The 27,735-nt window shown below is 40.3% G+C and overlaps 1 protein-coding gene across 3 annotated transcripts in view; it reads right to left on the bottom strand.

Moving 5' to 3' along the window:
• PTPRG (protein tyrosine phosphatase receptor type G) overlaps positions 1-27,735 on the bottom strand; it is a 704,882-nt gene that overhangs the window by 155,104 nt on the left and 522,043 nt on the right. For all 3 annotated transcript variants that reach the window (XM_045832024.1, XM_045832025.1, XM_045832026.1), the window contains exon 6: positions 4,393-4,459. In XM_045832024.1, the coding sequence (XP_045687980.1) occupies positions 4,393-4,459 (67 nt within the window). The remainder of the gene's footprint in view (positions 1-4,392; positions 4,460-27,735) is intronic.

Here is a 27,735-nt window from a genome sequence, read left to right as displayed (position 1 = left end):
CAGGGTGTGTACAAGAAGCAATATATTGATGCTTCTATTTCTCCTGTCCCCTCTCTAAAATCAATAGAAATATATCCTCTGGTAGGGATTAAAAAATTTAGAACTAGACTAAGTTTTTCAGAACCAGTATTTTTATGAGGCATGGCTACTCACAAGGGCTGGTTCTTGTACATAAAAAGCACTGTAAATGACTCAGTCAATGCAGTGAACAGGATTCACAATTCTCCTTAAGTCTGTCCTCTCCAGTGGATGCTGATAATAAATGAAATACCTTACTAGATACTTTTAAGTACTTCCTTCTATTGTTCAAAGGATAGACAGGACCAGAATCCATGGCAAGTCACCTCTCTCCATTCTATTTATATTTCTTCATGGCTCTATAAGTTTGTAAAAATCACAATTTACATAGTGAAACAGACATGTAAGAAGTGGCATTCTATTTTGCCAAGAGGTTTCTAGGTATTTCTCCCTAGCACTAGAGAGGCAATACCGCTGAGCTCAGAGCCTCAAACACACCACCCACAACTCTCACCAGCAGACACTTCATCTCTGTAGGTCCTGCTTGAAATTCTGTGCTCCCTTCTCTGGCTGGACAGTCTGTATGCAGCCTTTACATTTTAATGGTCACTTTTTCTGAGATGCAGTCTCTAAGCATTAAGTCTGAGTTCAGTGTGCCACTCCCCATTCTTTAATGTAATCACATGCTTAGCTGTATGTCTCTCCCAAGAGTCCATAAACTCAGTGAGGGCGGGTTCCTGTCTGCTGTGCCCTTGATGCCTCGCTTCATGGTATATACACTTAGATTAAGTACTTAATAGACAAGCACAAAAGGAACCAGCAATGATGTATGAACCTCTGAGCATTTTAAAAACCAAAGGACCAAAATGTCTAAGCAATATGAACCTCTGTGCCAGTCATGGAAATGCACCCCTAAAATCTTCCTTCCAGAGACAAACTGCCATAAGGAGCCTTGTTAGCTGATAGCCTGCAGTCGCCACCGGGGTCCACCCCTGTGTTCACACAGGTGCCATGCTTACTGGGTGCTCAGCCAATAACTAAACGTGCTGAAGGAACCAGGACTGGGCCACCCCTGCCCAGTCTGGAACTCTTCTCACAGGCAGTCTTGGCTCTGCAGGTCTCTGATGGCCTGGCCAGGACTCTCTTAGAGCTGCCTTCAGCCATCCTCCTGGCTCCCCTGTCCTCTCTCAGAGGTGTCACCCTACCTCTCACTCTACCTGCTCCTGCTTCCTCTCCCTCCTTTGCAAGAAGCCCCTCCCTGCCAAAAAACTCACGTGCACTTAAAATTTCATCACGGTGTCTGCTTCATAGAGAACCCTAGTGATCATATGCCAAGCATGGTTGGCTAGTGAGACCAGATTACTCATCCCCTTTTTCCAGGTGAAGGAACATGTAAGATTCTTCCTATTAAAAAAGCATTCACTTAATGAGAAATTAATATTCTAAGATATGACTCCCAGAGCTGAAGACATAAAAGCCAATTCTGCACTACAACAAAAATCATATTGATTTTTTTTCCTCTTTACACATCTCTGCCATCATTTCCAAGCCTGAGATTCTGTGAAGAGCATGATTATTTATGTCCCATCAAATTAAGAGATCATTCAAATCCTTCATAGGGCCTCCTTCTGAAAATGCTTCTAGTTCTAACAACAACAAAAAAATTCTTATTTAGCTGTTTCAATATGTCCATTGTCCTTTCCAAAAATTACAAAGTGATGAGGGTTATTGAAGTGGAAGTCAGCAGCAGCCTGAGGACTGAGAGAAAATTTGTTTCCAAGACATCCTCCTGTTCCTTTCCCCTCCCAATCGAAGCAGAGCCTGAAGCCCCATGGGGTCTCCTCCCCATCTTGCAGTTTTTCCATTTTGATATTTTCACTTATTTCTATGCTTGCTTGATTCACTTATTTGGTTAATATTTATTAAGCATCTACAATTCACTGCACACTGATGTGTTCTCACCCTCAGAAAGCTTACACTTTAGTAGGTAATGTATGAGTGAAAAAGCAAACAAGGTGATTTCAGGTACTTTTAAGTGTTTCAAAGAAAAAAACCTAGGATGATGTGTCAGGGAGCAGGAAGAGGGTTGGTAATTTCATAAAATGATTGAGAGAGTGAGCTCTGAACTGAGAACTGGAATAGTAAAAGGGCAATAACCTTGCTATGAGCTAAGGGTCTTCAGGAACCTTCCTGACAGCCGGAACAGAAACAGCAAATGCAAAGGCTGGAAGGGGTACACTTGGGTAGGCTGGACAAAGAGGGAGGCGGCACTCCACCTCCCCTCCAGGTGTCCCAGACCTGGCCTGCATTAATCCTAACCAATGTGCCAACCTTGTGAGCTCACAGAGTTGAGAGGCAACAGTTTTGCTAAAAAATGTTGGTGAACTGACTTTGCAGGTTTCCTTTGATCTCTCAGTTAGAAGGTAGAGTAGAACAGCAGCCCAGGCATCTGTTCCTCTCCCAGTGCCAGGTAACATCCTCCTACATATTACAGCCTCTTAGAGGTAATCGTGGATAAAGAGGAAAGATACCATGATTATGCTGGTTCACAGCTTGTGAAATGAGTGGTGACTATCCTTCTAAGATTTGGAGGTCTGAGAGTTAAAGGAAGCCTACCGCATGACTTTAACATATGGAATCTCCTTCAATTATCATTGTGGAAATAAGAATACTCAGATTTACTCAAATGCCACAGCTGGTGGAGAGCTTCCTCCCTGGTTGAAAAATAGGCACCTGTTTTGAAGTTTCTACAACTCTTTACAGCGTGTTTATTTTAAAACAGAAAAACTAGTCTGGAGGAAGAAAGATTTATCCATCATTTACTACATTTCAAACTCCAAAACTCATAATCTACACTAGGGACCAGAATTTCAAGAAGGAGTTTGATCAATGGAACATTCGAAGGGATTATAGCTCAGAATACACATCATGTTGCCCCCAATACCAGCTTTCTTTGCACTTCTAAAGCTGCCCAGAGTACAGGGCAAATTTCCAGCCTCCCAAACTCCATTCTTGCTACCAACATCAAAACACAAACGTGCAGACAGATGCAGTTTTGGCAAAGGTGTCTTGTTCCCTAGGGGACCTGTCATATTACCTACTTCCCAGGTCGGCGAGGTTTGCTTCAGGCACAAACCAAAACTGGGAAGAAGCAACAAAAACTTCCTACAATAATAACCTCTGTGACAGGGGTCTCAAACTCATTTTCACTGGAGGCCACATCAGCCTTGTGGATGCCTTAGAAGGGCCGAAATAATTTTAGGACTGTATAAATGTAACTACTCCTTAACTGTTAAGGAGCTGAAATTACATTTGGCCCTTTGAAGGCAACTGTGAGGCTGATGTGGCCCCCGGTGAAAATGAGTTTGAGACCCCTGCTCTATGGGGGTGTCTTCAGTTACTCTCTTTCACTACTGTAACTAGGTTTACTATTATCACCTGTTGCATGATATATAGGAGCAGAATAATTAACCCGAAATTCCACTTGATTCAACCAAACACAGACAACTGGTTTTAATTTCCCTTAAAAAAAAGGATGGGGTGTTTTGTAAGTTCTGCAGAGTTGGCTAATGTCTAAAGACAATTCTTCCAGAAAGGTATAAAGACGTTTAATCACAGCTGTGGAGATAAAGGGGAGATTTATTACAATTACTAATGCCATTTCTGTCATGTCTTTGAAATTCTAAGTAGATTATTAAACCTTTTCAAATCATTACATTACATCTAGACTCCACCCCTCCCTGTGACAATTTTGAAATTAGAGGATCCTGATGTCACAGGTAATGATATATTACCAATAATAAAGTTGCAAGGAAATTTCTACAATAAAAACCAGTTGGGAAAGACAGAACCCATTTATCTTACTTCCTCTCCCAGTTTTATGCCTAAGGATAAGATGTTTGCGGCACAGAACAATGGCCAAGCCTTTTCCACTCTCAGAGCAGGCTATGCTTGCTCACATGCGGCAAACTTTAATGACTAATCATTGCTACTTAATTTTTTCCCTCAATCTGAGACGCATATCAAGAAATTTATAAATTAGAAGATACTTGAAAAAATATTTTTGAAGAGATATGAGACAAGTGGCAGGTTTAATGCTTATGAATGGTACATCTTAGGGCATTTTGATTTATGACATAGGCATCCAAAGTAATACCTGAAAAGAAATAAATTGCTTACAGTTAACCTAGATCCATTTGTAAGTAATAAATGGGCGTGCTCTTACCCATCAAATAATGGCTCTCATGCCCTTCAACCATCAGTGGATGAGGAATGAGTGTCACCCTATGTCCTCTGCAAGATAACCCCATTTCTTTAAGTAGGGATCTTAGCCCTTCACCTCCCAGCAAAAAGAAGTGTACGTGGTTTACTTACCATGATGTACGACGCCCTTCAACCCATGGATAATAGGATCCAGTGCAGAATTGTCCCTTGGACTGACCTACATGTAAAGGAAATATGATTGGTTAAATCTATGCTGGCATCAGACACAACAGTCTCAGTTTAATCTTCTAAAGAGAAGGAGGGAAAAATAGATGTTATCTAGCAAGCTGCTTAGGTCTCACATATACCATGGCTCTCACGAAACATAGATTTATCACATAATAAAATCAAGTGAGGAAGTCTAAATCAAAAGAAAGAAAATTCTCAGAATATATGAGAACAGGAGAGAAATACCACAGTCCTAGCAAAATTTTAAAAAGCAATTGGTAAGACATTCTCCTCTTGCTTTGTTTTATTTAAAGTAGATAGACCCTGATCAGCTAAAGTCATTGAAAGGCACCAAAGAACAATCCATCCTTGACTGAATATTTCAACCCCTTATTGTGATTGTGTTTATTTCTCTTCTTTGTTTTAGAAAAGGATCTGTTCCTTGCCAGCCTACTCTCCTTCTAAGGACCCTGGTCTCCTGTGTCTCATCACATACTACAAGGGACATTTCTAAGAGTCACTCAAAGCAAGAGAGATGAGAAAAGAGGAGAAAAGAGTTTGAAGAGAAGGTGTCTCCCACCTTCATTTCCTTCTGGGGTTTTTAATACCCCTACAAGTGAAGCCTCTTTGATCCTGACCCTCATCCATTCTTTCCCTCAACTTTCTGATAGTATTCAGCATAAAGCCTTATTCTTGACTATTCTAGAAAATTAACATTACACTAGTATATTATAATTTTGGTTTTTAAGTATTTTCTTATAGATACATATTGAAGTATTTATAAACGAAATGACATGATGACTGGAATTGTTTCAAAATAATGCATGAGTGAATGGCAGGGGAAGTGAGCAGTATATAGATATTAAAAGGCTGCCCATTATCAATCATTTGTGACCTTGGATGATGAGTACTGCCTGAATCATGACACAATTTTCTCTACTTTTGTGTGTGTTTAACTTTTCCCAAAGAAAGAGTTTTTCAATATCTGCAGCTGTGTCAGCATAGCTTTTGAATTGTTTTTCAGGGGCGGTATTTACTTGTAATCCATTTTTAACATAATAAAGTTTAGTTATCAATGAATCTTTCAATGTTATGTTTCCTAGTCATGCAGGGGAACAGGGCCATCACTGGTTAAATTTTAAGGTAACTTAAAAATTTCTCCTCTCCTTCCCTGCTTATAGTCCCCCTGTTGGGTTGCTGTTCCCAGTTTGCTCTTTGATAATAACCTGTACCTCACACATTTCTTACTCTCTTCTGTCTCAGCATTTCCAGGTTAGAGCAGTGGTTTTCAACTGAAGCAAATTTTACCTGTCTACCACTCCCTACTTCTTCAGGGGACATTTGGCCGTGTCCACAGACAGTGTTGGTTGTCACAAGTACAGGTGGGTGGTGGAGGAGGAGCTAGTAGTATCAAGTAAGTACAGGTGGGGATGTTGCTAAACACTCATAATGATGAGAATAGACTCTTCCACCCCTAGTAAAGGATTATCTGGTTTGAGATAAAGTTGCAAAAGTTGAGGTGGGGGAACTCGGTTAGATGTTCTATGAGTTAACAGTGATTACATATTAATGTCTGTAACTTTGAGTGATAACTAAATTCAAACACTGGTGTCATTATGTATGGTGTCATGTTTATAGACTAATAAAATGATGTGGGATTTGGTCCTGCATAGTAAACACTACATATATGGAGGGGTGGAATCAGTGGTTAGGAACCCAGTGTATCAGATTACAAAAGTTAAATTCTAGGAGTTGGCATGAGTCTACTTCCAAATTGCTGAACAGGAAGCTCAAGCCAGAGGTTTAACATACTTAGTGAAGCACAAAATATTCTTCAATGACAAAAACCCACAGAATATGCCAAAATGAAAAAAAAATTGTGCCATAGCAAATAGTTGATCAAAATTTTAAAACATGATAAAAAATGGAATCACAACTAAGGAAGCGAGAGAGTCTACCAGTAAATAAGCCACATTTCAAAAGTGGTAGAAGAAAATAAAAGCCTAGAGAAATACCCCACATCACACTGAAGTTACAGATAAAAAGATGGCCTCCCCTTTCCAGATTGAGTCTGGAAGAGATGTTAATGTCAGTTCAACTACTTGTACTTACTCTAATATTTGTGGGAAATGACAAAATAGTCACAAACTCCTGCTGTTCCTGTCACATGCACCTTTGCTCTTTAACTTTGCTACTCCTCCCATTAATGGTGTTTATTGACTTCTCCACTTTTTGAAACTGGGCTTGACTATGTGGCTTGTTTTGGCCAATGTGACATTAGCAAACATGATGTAGGATGTGGTTTACGTGGGACTTCAGTGCAGTATCTTCTTGTTACTCTCTGAAATCCTGAGATGACCAGGTGAACCAACCCAGGCTGGCCTACTGGAGGATGAAAGATCACAGGGAGCTGACAAAGGCCTTGTCAGCTGACATTATTTTAGATGTCCTCCCCTCACCCCACCTGCCAACTACCAGACAGGAGACTGAGTCCATTCGAGACCACCCAGCCTCAGAAGAACCTGCAGTCTGCAGAGACCAGCCAAGCTAGCCCCAACAGAAAGACCCAACCAGCCAACCTATGGAATCATAAAGTAATTAAATAATTATTGTTTTAACTAATTAGGACCATTTGTTACAGAGCAAAAGTTAGAGTTTCTATGAGTGCGTAGAGATGGAGGATAAGGGACAGGCTAAGATACAAATAATTTTCTTAACCAGTACACCTTGGTCTGTCCTAAACATTTCTCAGTGAGATTTCATGTCATAAGACACAGCATTTGCTCTCAGCCTGGTAACTCATGTGCTTACCTTCCTCTACCATGGGAACATTTCACAGATACTCTGACTTTCAATTTCATCTGCAGGGAACTATTCTGTATTCATGGGAACCTTTAAATGCAGTACTCTTATTTGAAAAAGTGAAAGCTCAAAAACAAGTGTTCCTAATCTTCCATGACTACACCTACCAATAACATCTGTAGCCCGTGGAAGAGGAAAATAACCAGACAACCTAACCCAAGTTTAATTTCTGGTTGGTCACTGCTGACTGCAGTATCTCTATGTCTGATTACTCAGGCCTAGTCTCATTGAAACTCAAGGGCCAGACACCAGATTTAAACTGAGCTCATAAATGGAAAGCCTTTCTGCAATGCGGGTTTATATACCTGAGGCTGAGAAAATGGGTGAAGAGAAAGGGAGAGAAAAATGGAGGTTACTGGCTAGTCAAAGTAACTTCATAATAATACTAAGCCCATTCTCTAGTTGGTCTTTTGGTTCCAAAACTCAGGGTGGAAATCTAATCAGCATGCTAAAAAAGGTTTATTCCAGTAATGCACAACCTTAACTGAAATAACGCCTTTCAATCACTGTTTCAATTAATTTGCAATTTAAAAAAATTCATGGACATAAGCTAAGCAATATGGGCAGCTTTAAAATATGCCTGCAATAAAGGATAAACCCATGTGTACAAATTCTGGGCTCTGTCCAGGGTAGAAGAGGTCAAGCAATAGAGAAAAAAATGGAATTCCAAGTCAGAGACGAATGAACCTGATAGCTTCAGTGTCCTCATCTGGGAAATGGGGATAAATCTCCTAAAGCTGCCATGAGCTTACATGTGTAAAGCTTGCAGTATATTGCTGAGTACAAATGCAACACTCAATGGGGTGGATGTGACTGGGAAACAACTTGATCCGGACACTGAAACTCAAATCAATGTCAAACAACAGCAATTTTATCTTGAATTTCTCAATGTGCTTAGCTCTAAAGGTAATACCTACTTGAGTTCAAATTTCAAAAAATCCAAATTTGTGTTTGATTTGATATCCGCTCAATTTCAAAACATGCTGCTTCTTTTAAAGCCACATGATGAGTGTTCCTGGCTCTTGAAATTTGCTTCCTTCCACTTTAAGATCAAAGGAGTTATGCAGCAATACCGAGAAGGCAGCAGTTGCATAAATGAGCTTTAAATGGATGAGAAGAAATGGGCACCCTCTTTGCCTTCAGTCTGTGCTCTTGTTGCAACACTTAGCATCGGATACTTCCATTTTGGAGCATCTTTCATGGCATCGAGTCATCTTCAAAAAGGATGGTATACAAATGCAACATAGGACTCTGAGTTAAAGCTGTTAAGTGTCTTCAGATATAACCAAAACAAACACAGATGTCAGCAATACAGGTAACCACGACATGCAGGTTTGGTCAAAAACCCAAATTTATATAAGTGCTAATGAAATAAATCTAAGCTTCATCAAGTTTCCTTTCCAAATAACAGCCCCCATAAGGATTCAATCAACTATCAAATTAATAACCAAGTTATTAGTAATCTCTGGAGATGTTTCTATAGTGCAAGCTCTAGAGGAGGATTTGTGTCATTCATGCTTTTGAAGCAAAATGAAATGGGGGCAGAGAGGCCCAGGCAGAGTGTACCTGTCTGCATTCACATACACGCTGCCATTTACTCTTCCTACCCACTGTACCACTTGGCTCTTGACTTGGATTCTAATAATTTTCAATCCATTAAGTCCTGGCCACCTGCTAAACTGGATATCCAAGACAACCTACTTGCCTTGAATCCGACATTGCCAGCTGCTCCTACAGTCCTATAAATGTCATGTCCACCAATACCCTCTTGTGGGAAAAGGATTCATGCCTGCGGAGGGTGATGGCTACACCATTAACCATGGCTGCAGAGGCAAATGACAAACAGCAGGACTAGAGACTCTGCACAGCCTTCCTAAACTGCAGAGAGGATGCTCTGTCCTCACTGACTGTGAGCATGTAACTGTGTATTCAGAAGTTACAATGTCTGCTCAGGACAAGGGCTTGTACTTCTCACCCACTCTGACTTTAGATCGGATTATCCTCTCCTTCCTCGGCTCTTACCTAAAGGGCCATGTAGCCAGGATGCTGCAGCTTCTTTTGTTCTGACTTCAACACCTTGGCTACCAGTGACCAGAATTTGGTTCAAGCTGCTGTCAAGAACTTCCTGGCACAAACCATTTAAAACTTGGCTATTTTCACATCTTTGCATTTCAGATAGGCCTTACTTGAGACAGAACACAGGCCAGATTCCTTTATGAATAAATTATACACTTGTCAATAATTCAGGAAATGTGCCTATGCACAAGAAGACAGTAATAGCATCAATCCACCAACCATTGATCTATATTGAAAGCATTATTCTTTTTCTGAATTTCCTTTTTAATGCTCGCAAATGTAACTTTTCTTCTTCTCTGTTTTGAAAGCACAAATCTCTTTCTTTCTTTCCGACACCCCAACAACATTTTCTGTTCCTTGATGCTCACTGCTGCAGTGAGAGGACGTAAAGCAGAGTCACAGGGGTGGGGGCACTCAGCACCCCAAACTGCCTGGAAGGAGGTTTGAGAGGAAGGTGAGGTACAGCTCAGAGTGCGGCATGGCTCTGGAGAGCTGGAGGACATTTCAGGAAATGAAGGGTTTTTGTGTCCCAATCAGCTGAAGGCAGGTAACCAAGTGTGGACTCGTGGCCAGGAGGCTTGGTTTAACTCCCACTAATAAATTTCCAGCATCACATTTTTAGCCTCATCTCATCAATATGCCAAAATGAGAGAGGCAGCTCACAAGAGAAGGAAGAGCCCCATCACAGGCATGGGGTACGGCCGTGTCATCATCCATTTTCCAGCAATTGACAGCACACACCTGGGGCTGGTTTCCATCCACAGATGAGAAAACTCCAAAGGCCTCAGCCATGGGAAAGGATTAATATGAAAAGCAACACAATTACAAATGCTAATAGGATTTGTCCTCCCCTCCTTCAAGTGGAGCTTACACACTGAAATGCTTACTTACTGTTAATTCATAATATTAGTGAAAACTAGTCAATACATGTTATTCATCTATAGAGAATTGAAATTCATGGTCAGAGAAGGCTTCAGAGGGAATGAATTTAATGTTCTTGGTCTACTTACACTGACCACTCTCTATCTCTCTGCCCCCATATCTCCAGCCCACCAGACTTTATTTAATTCTCAGACTGGGCTTGGAGGAGCCTATTACTGAAAAACCCAATACCACAGGGTGACAGTGAGGCCCTCTTGCCAGCAGCAGGCTTGTCTATTGTCAACACAGGCCATTTTCATTTCACCAGGATCAAACTATCCGGGGGTGAGTATACAATGCCGTTTCCTCTGGCTTCAGACTGACTCAGCACTCACTTTCAAAGCCAAAGCAGAAAAGAGGGAGGGAGTAGGTAGGATGGGGAACCTGGCAAATGAGATTTTCATAGGGGCCCACATGGTGGTTTTTGTCCTCCTTTGTCTGTTTAAGGCATTGTGTTTCAGAGCCAAGAAGGTAGTGGGGGAAGCCTTGTTACAGCAGTTCAAGACAGTCCCAGAACCCACCTGCTCCACCTCTGCCAGTCCACTCAAAGTAAAGATTGCTCTTGAACTAAAAAGAAGCAAAAAAGAAATCCCAACCTAGCAAATTACAACCTAGGGTATTAAGCTACAGTGCAAACCATTTCACACAGATATTGTATGCCCTTTGAATAATAGTAAAAAAAATAGCATGTGATCTGGGGAAGCCTGAGGCAAGAGCAGCTTATTTCAGGTTCAGTGACTGGCCTGCGAGTTTCTGGTGTTGAGATGGTAGACAACTTTGACTTTCTCTTGTTAATAATCTGGCCATGCACCGAAAAAGCCCCAACAGTATCAAAGGCTTATGGGAGAAAGTGGGGCTGACTGTTTCCACACACAGCAAAAGACTTCAACCCAAACACATTAGATGTGAACTCTCACCTTTGCTTTTTTATCCCCACCCCCGAAGCAAAAAGCTGCTCTGGGCACTCCATTTACAAAAGACTCAGAATCCAAAAAGTACGGTGTGTGGGGACTGCCTTAAATCTCCACCATTCACGCAGCAAGAATAATGTAAGAGATGAGGCGAATAGGATCAAAAGGGTTGCCAGATTAATTCTTCTCTTGAAAATTTCTTCCTATTAGTAGGTAAGGTCATCACTATGCATATAACTGAAGTTCAGTAATCAAGTAACCAGATGGCATTAAGAGGGATAGGGGTAGACTATGTAAATATCAGGTAGGTATCAAAAATAAAATATTAAAACAATCTTGCTTTTCCTCATAGTTGTATAAAGAGGCAACAGGAAAAATGTTATGTTCAAGTCACAAGAGCCTAGCTCTTAACACTCATTCACACAACCCATATGCATGGGCACTACTGCATGCTGTGGCAGGCTGACTCTGACAATACTCACAGTGACCCCTGGCTCCAGGTGTGCACACCCAGTGTCATCTCCTCCTTTGGAGGGTGGGCTGATTGAGTAGCATCACTTCTATGATTAGGCAGAGGGAAAAATCACTTTCATGATTAGTTTACATGAGAGTCTAACCTCCATCCCACTGCCTACTCAGCTTACACCCCTTGTGATATAAAAGGCCATGCCAGAGAAGCCCACATGAGAACTGAAGGGAAACTGAGGCCCTTGATTAACTGAATTCTGCCAACAACCTGAGTGAGCATGGAATGGGCTCCTTCCCCACTTGAACTTTCAGATGAGACCCCAGTCTCAGGTGACACCTTGATTGCAGCCTTGTGAGAGACTGAAACAGAGGACCCACAGAAACCATGAGGTGGTAAATGTGTGTTGTTTTAGCTGCCAAGTCTGTAGAAATGTGCTACACAGCAACAGATAACCATATGCCAAGAACTGGGTACTGGGATGTTACAATAAACAAATCACAGTGCTCCCCCTTACATAGCCCAGAGTCTAGTTTTAGCTCCCAGAGGCATGAGGGCCTGGCTTCCATAAAGAGTCCACACCTCCCCACTTTCCTTACTCTAGTGCACCAGCTATTAAAAGTTGGTTCCGATGCTTGTAAATAAGCTCTTACCCCTCATAAACCTGCTATCATCAGTTTCTAGAGTTTGAGGGGAAACAACACATTTAGAATCCTAGTCCCAAACAGGAACTGTTTATTGAATGTGGCAAAAATGAGCACACCCCAAATGATGCAATCACACATTGATAATTCTGGGATAAAGAGTTTTCAGTAGCTTTTATGTTTAAACAAACATAGAAAACCAATAAATTACAGTATCAAACCAAGGCCTTCTTAATGAAAGATGTCCCTGGGCAAGGCGTACAGCAAGATACACTGGTGTGAGCAGCTGTTCTTTCTAATTCATAGCAACCAGTCTAAGCGAGAACTAATTACACACCTCAACGCCTTTCTTTGGGAGAGATATTTCTACTCTGTGCTTCCTCTGGAGCACTGAATAACTGCTGCCATATTATTGTCTCTGAAGATTGGTTAAGTATCAATCCACTCTCGTAGGTAATACCTCACAGGGCTTTTTCTCTGTTCCAAGCCATGCACTCATGGGAAGACTTCGGTGTCCAATACTGTCGCTAGAAGAGGACTTCAGCTCCCTGTCACTGTATTTCTGAAACCAACCAGTTAACTCATGGAAACATCCTGCTTTAGTCCACCAACAAACCAGTGAAAAATGATTCTCTAGACAGTATTAAAGCTGTCAGAGCATCTGATTTAAGAGCCTATGGTAAGCAGTGTTTGGTAGGATACAAAAAGATTATGTAAATAGGCAAATGTCTACAAATCAACAAATTAGAAAAATTCCTTTCACATGGGGTGTTAGTCTAAACAAAGGCCAGCCCCACCTCAAAGAGGACACAGATTATTGCTAACTGAATGGTTCAGGTTTGTATTTAAAATGCACCTGAGTTCAACAGAGGATAAAATTAAATTGCGATGAAGAAAGACAAAATCTTTCCCAGCAGGCCCTGATTGATAGAATGTGCCATTTGTAGCAGAACAAAATGGAAAATCAGAAAGTTTGTTCCCAGACATCATTGTTGCATGGGGCTAACTTTCTCTCCTTTGAGAAAATAATATGATTTCTTCATAGAGCATGTAGTCTACTAACTTGTGCTCAGGATCTTTCAATTCTTTTAGCAGCTCAGGTGGAAAAAACGGCCCCAGTGTGGGTGGGGTAGGTAACATTCATGCTGTAGGTAACAGGAAGAAGCTTATCTTATAAAGGCTGCACTTGACAATTAATTGAAAACAAGTCACTCCACAGAAAATAATGCAGATGGATCTTCTGTAGGTGATGAGCTTGTCTTGAACAGTGACTAGGAAATATAAAAGTAATGTAGTGGCTAAGTGTAAAGTTTTTGAAACCAGGCTGGGAAACCCAGGTTAAAATCTTGCTCTTCCACCAAATAGCTGTGTGATCACTGCAGTATTGCCATGACTCAATTTTCTCATCTGTAAAACAGACAGTACTTCCCCATAACTTCTTGGGGCTATTGAGGATTAAATAAAAATTTATCATAGTGCCTAACACACCCACCTATCTTTTAAAATGGAGCAATAGCGACCCTTGACCCAAAGATGCGGCATGCCCTACGTACAGAAACACACACAAAAACACAGTAATAACTCTACTTCTGGTCATGAACAAACAGTTTTAGGGTTCTAAGATAAATTCAGTCAATCATGACCCCTCCACCGCATTTCAATCTTTTATTTTCAATAAAATGGTACTGTCTTTCAACCCAGGAGACCAACCCCCAAATCTAGGAATTATTTTGATTTCTTCCTTTCCTGACACACCCAGATATGGTCTATCAGAAAGTCCAGAAGATTCTACCTTCTGACCATACCTCAAATCTGTCCACAATGACTTTCCAGCTCTCCATAATAACTCTAGCCTAAATCACCACCAATTTGAACCTAAAAGACACCCAGCAGCCTTAACTAACTGGTTTCCTTGCTTTCTCTACTGCCCTCCACTCCCCTCTCTACACAACAGTTGGGCCAGTGAGTCTCCTCCTGGCTGTCCACTAAAACCACCTTTCATTACTTTTAAAAGAAAAACAAAGGCTGACAACAACTATGACAAAATACTGCTCTGATTATCTCAGTGTGGCCCGGGCATCTGGATGTTTAAAAGCTTCTCTGTGATTTTGAGAGTGAGAACCACTCAGTGAGAATGGCATTTCAAAAATTAAATTTAACACATGACTCATCTAAGCTCTCCAGGATCTGGGCCCAGGCCACCTGCAGATTCTTTTTGCCATGATTTCCATAGTTCATTACAGTTCAGCTCCATCAGCTTCCTTCCTCTTTCTTAAGTATTCTGAGCATTTCACTACCTCCAGGCCTTTGTTGAGCTGATTTCTCTGTCTAGAAAGCTCTTCACTCTGCTCCTTGCAGGGTAGGTTGTCACTCACTCTTCAGACCTCGGCTCAATGTGACTCCACCAAGAAGCCTCCCTTGACCATGCATCCAAAGCAGCCCATCCTAAATATGTGCTAGTGCATCACTATTTTGTCTCCTCCTAGTAGATCTGCCTGTCAATACCTGAAGCTCAGGATACAGCCCAGGTGGTTGGTGCATCTGAAGGAAATCCAGGCTGGAAGGCCCTCGAAGTTTAAGCAAGTCAGAGGTCCTCATCCCCTCCAGTGTCACCAGGGTGCCACCTATAATGTCCTCTCTTACAACATTTAACATACTTCAACCACCTGCTTTAACACCTGCCTCCCTGATTGAGCTGAGAGCTCCCTGAAGGTAGGGCTCATATTTTATTTAATTGGACTTTATACTTCCAGCTCTATCTTACTGTCAGCACAGAGAAGACACTGACAAATGTTTGATTTCTGGAAAGAACAACAGGTGAAGAAGAGGAAAGGAATAGGGAGAAAAAAGATAAAAGAAAACTTTAGCCAAGAATCTAATGAGTTGAAAGATTTCTGAAATTTATGCCCAGTCCAAAGAATCTGATTCGGCTCCTAGCTGTATGATTGAAAGTGAGTGGCCTAATCATTCTGGGCATGTGGATGATGTGCCCACCTCTTGAGGTGGACCTGCAGGGGCATAATGAAAGGATGTGGGGACAAGGGCACCACATCCCATAGCACACAGGCCAGGGGACTAGTACATTGCAGGGGCCTTTAGTTTTACTTTCTTTCAATTTGCAATGGAAGACTTTGGAGGGAAAGGCAAAAGGAAAAAATAAATAATAAATATTAATGCAGACCACTAAAGAAAGTTTCTTGCTTTTTGTTCCTTATTGGTTAAATAGTTTTCAAAGTTACGTTGCCTTGGTTTAACTCTAAGTTCTACCACTGATGCTATGTGATAAGGGTCAGGGTACCAGGGTCCCTGGGACAATCCCATCCACTGACCCTGTGTAAATACAGTTTTATTGGAACACAACAATGACTATTGGTTTACACATTGTCTTCGGCTGCTTTTTTACTACAACAGAGTTGGGACAGAAACCTCAGGGCCTGCAAAGCCAAAATATTTACTATATGTTTCTTTAGAGAGAAAGTTTGCTAACCACGGCTAGAAGTAATGAATTACTTAACTTCCTTAAGCCTCAGTTTCCTCAATCTATAAAATGGAGATAATAATAACAGTATTTCCCTCATAGAGTTGTAGAGAAAGTCAAATGCAATAACTCACATATAATACTCAGCACAGTGCCAGGTAAATATGACAAGTTCAATATATACAGAATATTTCATATATATATGAAATATTCTTGTTAAATTCTGAGTATTAAAGTTCATCCATCATCCACTCATTCATTAACTCACTCACTAACTCACATATTCCACGAATATTTACTAAGTACATCATAAATGTCAACAGTTGAACTAAAATATATTTTATTACAGATACATCTACTAAATGAACAAAAGCCAAAAAATAAAATAAAAATTTTCTGTTCACAATGTGCTCAAAGCCTATGAGTTATATAATAGTGATAGGAGTATTAGTAGATATAGTATTAGTATGATTACTGACCACACTTTAGGTTTGGTTTTATTTGCAGAAACACTAAAATGGGAAGCCCAGGGCCTAACCCACAATAAGTCTTCAAAAAATTTGGAGGGAATCAGGATGGGTGGATGGTTATTACAAAGGATCCAACCACTAAGCAGAGAGGCTTCCAATGATGGTGCAAAAACTGCCCAAGTTTTATGGTAAGTTAACTGTTTCTGTCTGTAAACAACATATGAAAATCATCCCAAATCTGGAAACAGCTTTTCACAGGTGGTGTATTATTCAGATCTTGGTATCACTGCAAAAGTAATTCAAAAAGGATGAGTACATTAGGAAATATGAAAGTTGTTTCAGAATGTTGGGGCTACAAAGTTCAACTCTGTGAGATGAGGTGCAGTGCAGTGACTCTGTGAGGAGGTGCAGTGCAGTGAGTCTGTGAGATGAGGTACAATTCACTAACTCTGTTCATAGAACAGTGTGGAGAATGAGTCACATAAAACAGTTTGTTAACCTGCTTGGAAAGGTCTCCTTTAAGTTCTCAAACTTTCTTACAATTTCAGATAAAACCTTGGTAAAATGTATCTCAAGCTTTATTGACTTCTTAAATATCATCTTTCCTTCAGTAAATGACTCAGTTGAGCCTTTTAAATAACAACTTCAAAGCTTCAGGGTGTATTCCCCTATTAAGTATCACTAGAAGGAAGATCTCTGAAGAGTTCTCTTGTAAACGAGGTGCTTTGGTGTATGAATACAGTAACATAAATTAGTCCTCTGAACATTCAAAATTATTTTTAAATTCCTGCCTGTGCATTACCTTTTCAAGGTTGTCAAGTCACTGGTCCTCATGTAAGTTGGGTGGCAATAGGAAGTTTTATTAAACATCAATTCTAAGATGCAGAGATCCTTACGTTAAAAGGACCCTCCCATAGATGCTGGATGAAATAGATACTAGAGGCCCTGGATGAAATGAGTGTAGTGGTTTAATTATTATGTTAACTTTTAATTCAGGCATGATATGAAATAGTAAAGTACTCAAATCTTAAGTATACAGCTCTGTGAATCTTCACAGATCTAAGTTCAGTCCGGATGAAGACAAGCCACTTTCTTTACTCTAGAAGCCTTCCTTATGATTCAACCCCACCCCTAAGCAATATAGCCATGTTCATAATAATGGGATCATAGCCCAGTCTCTTGTTTTATCTCCTTTCTTATTATTGCATCTCTGAGAGTTCACATGTTCCAGGGAGCAGTGGCTTATTCTTTTTTATTGCTGTAGAGAATCCCATCATATGAAAATACTATGATTTATTTATCCAACAATTTGCTGTTTTAGTGAGAAATTTGTCCTTCTGTCATATAAGCCATCACCAACTTGATGCAGTTATAGAAAGGTCTGAAGCCAATAAGGTAAATCAGAATGGATGCAACATTTCATTTCAAAAATGATACTGAGAGACTTCCAGCCAAGTTGGAGGCGTAGGTAGACACACTATGCCTCCTCGCACAACCAAAATAAGGACAATAAAAATTTATAAACAAAACAACAACCAGTACTGACAGAAAATTGAATTGTATGGAAGTCCAACAATCAAGGAGTTAAAGTAGACATATTCATCTAGACTGGTAGGAAGAGTGGAGTCCAGCAGCCAGGCGAGAGGGGTCACAGAAAACAAAACAAAACAAAACAAAACAAAACAAAACAAACAAACAAACAAAACATGGTGGCTGGAGGATTCCTGGTAAGAAAAGCAGCAGCTGGTAGACCCCGGGCGCTCAAGGTGGCGGATTGTGGAGGGCTGGGCATGCAAGGTAGCTTTTGGAATCTGGTGGTCCCACATTAGCATGCAGATGAACTAGGTGAAACTGGGGAGCGAGACAGACTGCGCAACCCAGGGCTCCAGCATGGGGAAATAAAGCCTCAAAATACCAATTGAAAACACCTGTGGGGTTTGAGGTGCCAAGCAAGACTCCCAGCCTCACAGAGAGTTCCTTGGAGAGTCCCACAGGGTCTGAGAAGGTACACAAGCCCACCCACACAGGAATCAGTACCAGAAAGGCCCAGTTTGCTTGGGGGGAGTGGAGGAAGGGACTGAAATCCATCAGAGAGTAGAGCAAGTGCCATTGTTTCCTCTCAGACCCCTGCCCCACATACAGCGTCACAACCCAGAGACTGGTTTGCCCTGTCTGGGCAAACACTTAAGGCTCCGCCCCTCAGTACGTAACAGGCACATCAAGACAAAAAAAAATGGCCCACACGAAAGAACAGATCAAAGCTCCAGAACAAATACAACTAAAGGACCAAGAGATAGCCAATGTATCAGATGCACAGTTCAAGGCACTGGTGATCAGGATGCTCACAGAATTGGTTGAATTTGTTCGCAAATTAGATGAAAAAATGAAGGCTATGATAAGTGAAATGAAGGAAAATGCACAGGGAACCAATAGTAATGGGAAGGAAACTGGGACTCAAATCAATAGGGTGGACCAGAAGGAAGAAAAAAAACATACAATCAGAAAAGAATGGAGGAACAAAAATTCAAAAATAATGAGAAGAGGCTTAGGAACCTTCAGGACACCTTGAAACATTCCAGCATCCAAATTATAGGGGTACCAGAAGGGGAAGAGGAAGAACAACAAGTGCAAAAGTTATTCGAACAAATAATGAAGAAGAACTTTCCCGATCTGGTAAAGGAAATAGACTTCCAGAAGTCCAGGAAGCTCAGAGAGGCCCAAATAAGTTGGACCCAAGGAGGAACACACTAAGGCACATCATAATTACATTAGCCAAGATTAAAATGAAGGAGAGAATCCTGGAAGCAGCAAGAGATAAGGAGGCAGTTACCTATAAAGGAGTTCCCATCAGATTGTCAGCTGATTTCTCAAAAGAGACCTTGCAGGCAAGAAGGGGTTGGAAAGAAGTATTCCAAGTCATGAAAGGCAAGGACCTACATCCAAGATTGCTCTATCCAGCAAAGCTTTCATTTAGAATGGAAGGGCAGATAAAGTGCTTCTCAGATAAGGTCAAGTTAAAGGAGTTCATCATCATAAAGCCCTTATTATATGAAATGTTAAAGGGACTTATCTAAGAAAAAGAAGATAAAAAACATGTGTAGTCAAATGACAGCAAACTCACAATTATTAACAACCATACTTAAAAACAAACTAAGCAAACAACTAGAGCAGGAACAGAACCACAGAAATGGAGATCACATGGAGGGTTAGCAACAGGGGATTGGGAAGGAGAGAGAGAGGGGAAAGGTACAAAGAATAAGTAGCATAGATAGTAGGTAGAAAATAGACAGGGGGAGGGCAAGAATAGTATGGGAAATGTTCAAGCTAAAGAACTTATAAGTATGACACATGGACATGAACTAAAGTGGGGAAATGTGGGTGGGAGAGGGTAGGCAGGGTAGAGGGGAGTGAGGGGGGGAAATGGGACAACTGTAATAGCATAATAAATACAATGTATTTTTTTAAAAATGATACTGAATTTGAACTTTATTCAAATGGTACCAAAAGGCTTGAGAAATACTGTTATAACCATGACCAGGGGAATGAGCAGAGTATTATGGTCAAGTGTAAGTACTTTAAGAGTCAGGCACACCTTCAGATTTGAGTTCTATCTACCTGGCTGACTTTGGGCAAGTCACTTACCCCCTTGATATTCAATTCCTTCAACTTTGAAATAAAGATAGCATCAATAACTTCTTTCATCTGTCATAAAAACTGATAAAATAATGCATTCATTGAATAACACCCAAAACACTTCTTATTATTGTATTATAAAGCTATAATATATACAATACTGTATGCTTGAAAAATTGCTTTCAATATATGCAAACCATGATTGACTAATTGAAAACATCACAGTAATTTTATTTGTGAAAAATCTCTCTATTTACATTCTCTTCCACTATTAGAATGTACCATGGATCAATCAATACTGTGCCTGATACAGTTATACACTATATGTTGGAATTCTTAAATAATAAAGATAAATTAGTAATACTGACTTCATGCACATATATAAGTGACATTAATTCTCTTCTTTGGGCTTAGCTGTCAGTGAACAGCAAACATGGCTTTCATAGTCTTTCTTCCAATATCAATCACTTTTTACGGGGCAGTAACCACCTGTTTATATCCTGAACCCCTTGAAAATCTGCTGATATTGCTTAAAACTATACGACAAAATTTTAATTGGGGATCTGTGCCCAAGATTACTTTTTTTTTAATCTTTGAGGGAAAGGAAAATTTTTGTCTGTGATTCTCAGTCATTTCTATTAGTGTGGAGAAGATAACCCAATAGGAGGTTTATCTATGAATTTTAGATTCTCTGTATACCTCCCATGAAACCGGAGGGAGATTAAAATCCTACCTGGTTGGAAGTCAGGCCACTGGGACAAAGAATAATTAGGAGGTAGGAGGATAAAGAAGAGACATCTGTGATGATGGGCTGAAAAATCTACCAGCTTTGAAAGTGCCTATATGAAACTGAAGCATACAGTTGAATGCCATTTAGCAAGGTTATATCCATTAGGACTAGCCCAAGAGTGTAAATCACCATATTTATTTTGTTTTAAAAAAGTTACTCTACAGGCCAACATTTTCTTTTTATTTGTTGGTTTGTTTTCTATTGACTTTCCTATAAAACTTAAACAGTTGAAGTGCATGAAATCATTAGGCTACTGCAGATAGAAAAGTTAAAGAATAAGATTGAATAATAATACCAAAACCCTGGACAGTGTGGCTCCGTTGGTTGAGTGTCATCCTGCAAAGCAAAAGGCTGCTGGTTCAATTCCTGGTCAGGGCAGAGGGCATATGCCCAAGTTGCAGGTTCAGTCCCTGGCTGGAGCGCTTACAAGAGGCAATAATTGATGCTTCTCTCTCACATCAATGTTTTTCTCCTTCCCTTCCCCTCTCTCTAAAAATAAATAAAAAATTTAAAATGATAGCACAAAACCTTGTGAGTTAAAATAATGACCTCCAAATAAAAAATGCCCCATGTTGATAAGAAGCTTGTCAAGTGGTTATAGGCATACTTGGTTAAAGTACTATTAATCTGATATAGGCTTTCAAAATTAATATTGGCATACCCACTGACCCAGGACGTCTACTTCAAACAATTTGTGGAAGAAAAAAACTTGAAGTGAATAAGGGTACAGACACAGGAATATAACACTTTGGTGTTATTAAATTAAACATATTAAAAAAAATTAATAGCTAAGAAGTTAAATAAACTACGGTATCACCTGTTCAATGTAACATTATAAAGTGGTTAAAAAGTAACAAGGAAAGCTGTATCTACCAACATCAAGACATGACTATAACCTATTATTAGGGTCAAATCCACTTTATAGTATAGTTTCATTCTATTTAGGTGATGTGTATTTACAAATGATTTTAAGGCAGTGGTTCACTCAATCCTTGCTTCTTCTTAATGGACTTCTATGCTGCTTGAAATCTGTACAATATGATTATTTTCAGAACCAGCAAAAAAATGAATGCATTTTGCAAAGATACTGTATCCAAATACTGACATGATTGTATATGTCAAATTTGATAATGCTGGTAAAGGGCACGTGGAAGCAACAGCGCTGCCCTGGTTTTCAACGTGTTGCTGTCTTCCTGACAGGGCCAGAGGTTGTCAACCCAGAGCATGGCTTCTATGTGGTGGGGAATAGACCATAGTCCCACAACATTAACCTTTTAAAAAATTTATTTTAAGATTTATTTATTTTTAGAGTCAGGGGAAGGGAGGAAGAAGAAGAGAGGGAGAAAAATATACTGTGTGAGAGATATTGATTGGTTGCCTCTCACATGCCTCCAACCAGTGACCTGGCCCACATCCCAGACATGTGCTCTGACTGGGAATCAACAAGCAACCTTTCAGTTTGTGGGACAATGTCCAACCCAGTAGGCCACACAGGTCAGGGCTCATACCACTAATCTTTAATCCCCTCTGCTCTCATGGAGACCTGGATGGGGAAGAAAATGCTGGCATTGAATAGCTCTAGACATTTGGGAGCCCGGCCTCACCCTGACCTGGGCAAGGACAACAGGAAATGATCTGTTAAGGATTACACGCTATTTTCCCAAACAGGCCCAGGGTGAAATCAATGAAATAATGATTCTCCGACAAGAATTATTATTCCTGTCTAATGAACTGAGATACATGTGGTTCTTTATACTGGAATTGGGTTTAAGAAGACATGATCTTCACTGAAAGGCAGTTAAGATCTGAAGAACTACACTCCGAAGTGACTGCCAAAAGAATAGTCACAGCAGAGGGTTGATAAGTTGATATGCAGCCCCAAACTAAAGGAACAACTTTGACCGAGAGTTGCTATTTTTCTTTCCCACTCCTTAAGGACCCCTCCTTCCAGACATGAACACACACACACATCTTAGGGTTATACTTAATGCTTCTGGCTTTACCTGGTGTCAGTTACAGTCTCCCCCATTTCTCCAGCAGGACCTGTGCAAACCTAGTACAAAGTGATTTCTATCACTGCTCGTATAATGCCCAGGTAACATCTGCAGAAGACCATTCCAAATGCTGGCCACAATCTAATCTTCTTCAAAATAATAACAGTTAGTATTTGTTAGTATCTACCAGGAGGTTATAATGTGCCACAAACTACACCAAGTGCTTTACATACATTATTTCATTTTGCCGGCAACAACCCTATGAAGTAAGATTATATAATAGATATGGCACCTAAGTTTTTGTGAGAACGGTGATTTGCCAAAAATCACAGCTAGAAAGTGGCTGTGTAGGTTTCAAGCCTGACACCATGGCATTTCTAGTACAACCTAAGCCTCTGCCTACATCATCATAATTATGACACCTCAGGTGCATGGTTCCTTGCAGGCCCCATGACCAGATATTCAATTCTTCTAATTTTTAAGAATGGCAGCAGCCACGAAAAATCCTTTAAATATCATACAGTTCCCTCTCTCTCTCTCTCTCTCTCTCTCACATACACACACACACAGGCTTAGAGACAGATACAAACAAACAACAGATGTCCTATTTATTGTAGGGAAAACAATATTTCAGTGAAACAATTGATACTTAGTGTGAGAAAGGATCCAGGAATGCCATAGTGAAAAACGACAGGTTCCTTTCATTTCAGGACTCAATCAGAGAGACTTTGCTATGCTAATGCAGTCAGTCCTTACAAGGAGGAGGGGAATGTACTATAAAGCATTTCTCAGGACTCCATCAAGGTCAAGCATCTTCCAGGACCAGTGCTCCCCAAAGTACATGCTTTGGGAACCAAGGCTGGTCTAAAGGATTCAGGAGCATCACCTTCAGCAACAGTTCAGAATTCCAGAAGAAGAAGGCATTGTCTGTCAATGTGATTTAATGTCTCTACAAGATAAAGGCACACAGTTCCACTGGAGAGCCTCACTAGGACAATCTGGAAGGATAACATCTTCAATATTATTCTGTATAGGGTGCATGTATGAAGGGACAGCAGACTCTCAATCTGGCTGTGCAAATGTTGCCTGTGTAAAGCTTTAAAACTAGAATCTTCTAACACAGAGCCTTACAATCTCCAAACTAATGACATTCCAGAAAGTACCCCTGCTTCATTCCACACAGCTGGCTTCCAGTAATTTATCCAGTAAAAGACATGCTGCCTAAAGACCCAAAGTGTGCATATTTAGACACCAGTCCAAAGATCTAGTGTCATAAACTATTTTCATTGATTACAGAGGACCTACCAATTTGCAGCTTTTGAAATTCCTATCAGCAAGTATGGTGTATGTAGAGAAAATGGGAAACAATTCAAAAGACAAATGCACTTAGAAATGTGATCAGATTGTACAGAATACAACACCTGTGTTCCACAACCTTCCTTAGTCTAGAAATACGAAGCAATACATATGCTAATGGGGCTGTACGCTTCCTTGCAAACTCTACAGCATTGTTGGTTAACTTTTCACAATCACCCGGGCCCTGTCTCCCTGAAACACTTGTGAAGCAGAGCCACAGTATCAGTCCATTTTTAGCCCCCTCATCAGTGCCAAGCCTGACAATGGTGCTGAATAAATGCTGAGTGGATAAATGCTTTCATATTATGGAGCCATAAAGGAGTACGCACTTATTTTGTATTCAGTTCTGTTGGGAATATTCGGTACCTAATTGTGGAATGTCTGAAGTTATCCATTCTGAAATAAAATTAAGTTATTAAGCATGTCAAAAAAATAGGGTGTTGGTCATGAGTTGGAAGTTCAGCAGCAATTAAATCTTTTTGCAAGTGGCTCTTTTCTTGCCCCTTCTCTTTCAGCCAGGGTCCAGTCAGGAGACAGAAATCATATCAGTAACTTGAATATTAAGAAGTGCTAATAAGTAAAAGGTGGTCAGCTAGCAAAATGGGAAATATAGAAGGTTCCAAGGGGAATAGGAAAAGAACTGGCAGAGAGTGGCTACACCTCAAGAATAGAAAGGGAGTGAGCAAGAATGAAATTAAGAACTCAGAAGAGGACCCTCCTCACAAGGCTGACATTGAGACCTCTTTAGGGCACGGACATCACTGGACATATAACCCAGGGCAAGGAAATTACCAGAGGGTGTGACTTGACAATGAACCAGAGGACTGGCCCACTTGTAAGCAGAAAAACTTGCTGGAGAGTGAGAGCAGGCCAGACCAGATCAGAAGACTGATTTGTTGGGTGGTGGTGAGATTTACCAGAAGGCATAGACATAGTACACACAAAATACTAAGAGTAGTAGGTCAGCCCACCTAGTGGTGAAGAAACTTGCTGGAGTATGTGGCTGTACCTGTTGTGAGCAATGCCAATGAGCCTCCCTCTTGCTGAGCTGCTCTACCGTGTTCATGCCACACACAAACGCAGACATCTCTCCTTTGGCAGTGTACTCCAGCACCCTCTATTGACAAAACTTACCACGGTACCAGTTACCAAAGAAAACAGGTTTATAGGGTTTAGATCAAATAGGTAGACTTGAAAGTGAGAGGCAATAAAAGGCTTAACAGCACACTTTCCATTAGAGACTGTGGGTGAAAAGGTAGGAATTTCCACTGACTCATCATCAATAGATGCCAAAAATTCTGTAAGGCACCAATTGAAAGTTTTTGTCTCTGTAACAGAAGAATTGGAAAACAGTAAGTACTTACTACAATGCCTGATACAAATAGGTGCTCAGTAAATATGTAATCAATGTTCTTAGTGTTTTATATTTGACCATGATTCTGGTTAATTTGCCAGATTCTGGAGGGAATGTTAGTACTCAGATAACAGAAAATGTATTTTGCACATTTTCTGTTAGAAGATCACTTAAGAAATCTTTTATATATAACACATTGCTCAAAACTCAATTCACAAGGAAAAAAACATTTCTAGGAATGTCTTTTAAAGATATATTTTATTGATTATGATATTAGAGTTGTCCCAATTTTCCTGCTTAAGCCCCCTCCACCTGGTATTCCCATTCCCTCCAGCAATACCCCACCTTGGTTCATGTCCCTGGGTCATGTAAATCAGTTCTTTGGTTACTCCATTTCTATACTGTTATTAACATCCCCCTGTCTATTTCATACCTATAATTTGTACTTCTTAATCCCTGTACCCTTTCCTCCATTCTCCCCCATTTCCTTCCTAACTGGTAACTCTCAAAATGATCTCCATATCTATGATTCTGTTTCTGTTCTGCTTGTTTGCTTTTTAGATTCAATTGTTGATAGTTGTGAACTTATTGCCACTTTAATGTTCATAGTTTTGATCTTCTTTTTTCTTATATAGTTCCTATTAGCATTTCATATAATAATGGCATGATGATGATGAACTCCTTTAGTTTTAACTTGTCTGGGAAGAACTTTATCTGACCTTCAATTCTAAATAATAGCTTTGCTGATAGAGTAATCTAGGTTGTAAGTCCTTGCTTTTTATCACCCTGAATACTTCTTGTCATTTCCTTAGAGCCTGCAAAGTTTCTTTTGAGAAATCAGCTGACAGTGTTATGGGAACTCCTTTGTAGGTAACTCTCTGCTTTTCTCTTGCTGCTTTTAAGATTCTCTTTTCATCTTTGACCTTTGTCATTTTAATTACGATGTGTTTTGGGGTGACCCTCTTTAGGTCCATGTTGTTTGGGACTCTCTGTGCTTCCTGGACTTACATGACTATTTCCTTCACCAATTTAAGTAAGTATTTTTTCATTATTTTTTCAAGTAAGTTTTCAATTTCTTCCTCTTCTCCTTCTGGCATCCCTATGATTTGGATGTTGCTATTTTTGAAGTTGTCCCAGAGGCTCCTTAGCCTATCCTCCTTATGGGGGGATTCCTTTTTCTTCTTGCTGTTCTTACTGAATGTTTTTTTCTTCCTTATATTCCAAATCATTGATTTGATTTTCATCTTCATCCCTTCCATTATTGGTTCCCTGCAGATTTTTCTTTAATTCACTTAATGTAACGTGCATTTCTGCCTTTTGTATGGTGTTGAAATCCCCAAAGAGTTCCTTGAGCATCCTGATAACCAGTCTTTTGAATTCTGCATCTGATAGGTTGCCTACCTCTATTTTGTTCTTTTTCTGGAGTTTTGCACTGTTCTTTCCTTTGGGTCGTATTTCTTTGTCTTCTCAATTTGACAGTCTCCCTGTGTTTGTTTCTGTGTTTTAGGTAGAGCTGCTTTGACTTACTGCCTTAGTAGCATGGCCTACTGCAGAAAAGCTCACCTGTAAATTATGTGGGGGAAGCCTTATATAATTGTCAGGGCATGGCAACCCATGTCACTGCTCTCTGGCTCTGTGTAGCATAGGGCTCAGAGAGAGGACAATGCTGCTCCCTGGTTTCTGGCATTTCGCCCTGGAGGAAGTTGGCTTTGGTTACTCTCCAGGAGTCAGTCACTTCAGTTAATCCCCGTATGCCACTGGTGCCCTCCTAGTTGTTGCCTTGGTGCTGAATCCCAGAGGAGCTGAGTCTGCATGAGTTGTAAGTCTATTGTGGGCCCTTTAAGAGACACCTCTTGAGAATTCTGCAGATTGTTTCACCACCCCAACCCCCCTGGATTTTACACCCCGATGTTACGGGGACTTCCTGGTTCTGGAACCCTGGGCTGGGTATGTGTTCTGTGGCTAGGATCCCTTGCTCTCAAGGTATCCCTCCTTTTTTTTTTTTTTTTGGTCCATTACACTGGATATAGATCTGCCTGTTCTACATGTCCACACCTCTCCACCCCTCCTACCTGCCTGGATGAATGTGGCTTCTTTAAATCCTTCATTGTTGAACTTCCATACAGCTTGATTTTTCTGACAATTCTGGGTGATATTTGTTTTGTACTCTAGTTGTAATTTTTGCTGTATTTGTGTGAGGAGGTAAGGCGTGTTTACTGATGCTTCTTCCATCTTGAGTGGAGTTAGGGACATCTTGATCCATTTTATATCATGGAATTTAATGTCAAAATAAACATTTTTAAGTTAATATACATTATTGCTTGGGACTTA

This window comes from Phyllostomus hastatus, unplaced genomic scaffold, assembly GCF_019186645.2.
Source record: "Phyllostomus hastatus isolate PE091 unplaced genomic scaffold, TTU_PhHast_1.1 phas_contig_16, whole genome shotgun sequence".
Taxonomy (NCBI): Eukaryota; Metazoa; Chordata; class Mammalia; order Chiroptera; family Phyllostomidae; genus Phyllostomus; species Phyllostomus hastatus.
This window is presented reverse-complemented; position numbering and strand designations above follow the sequence as displayed.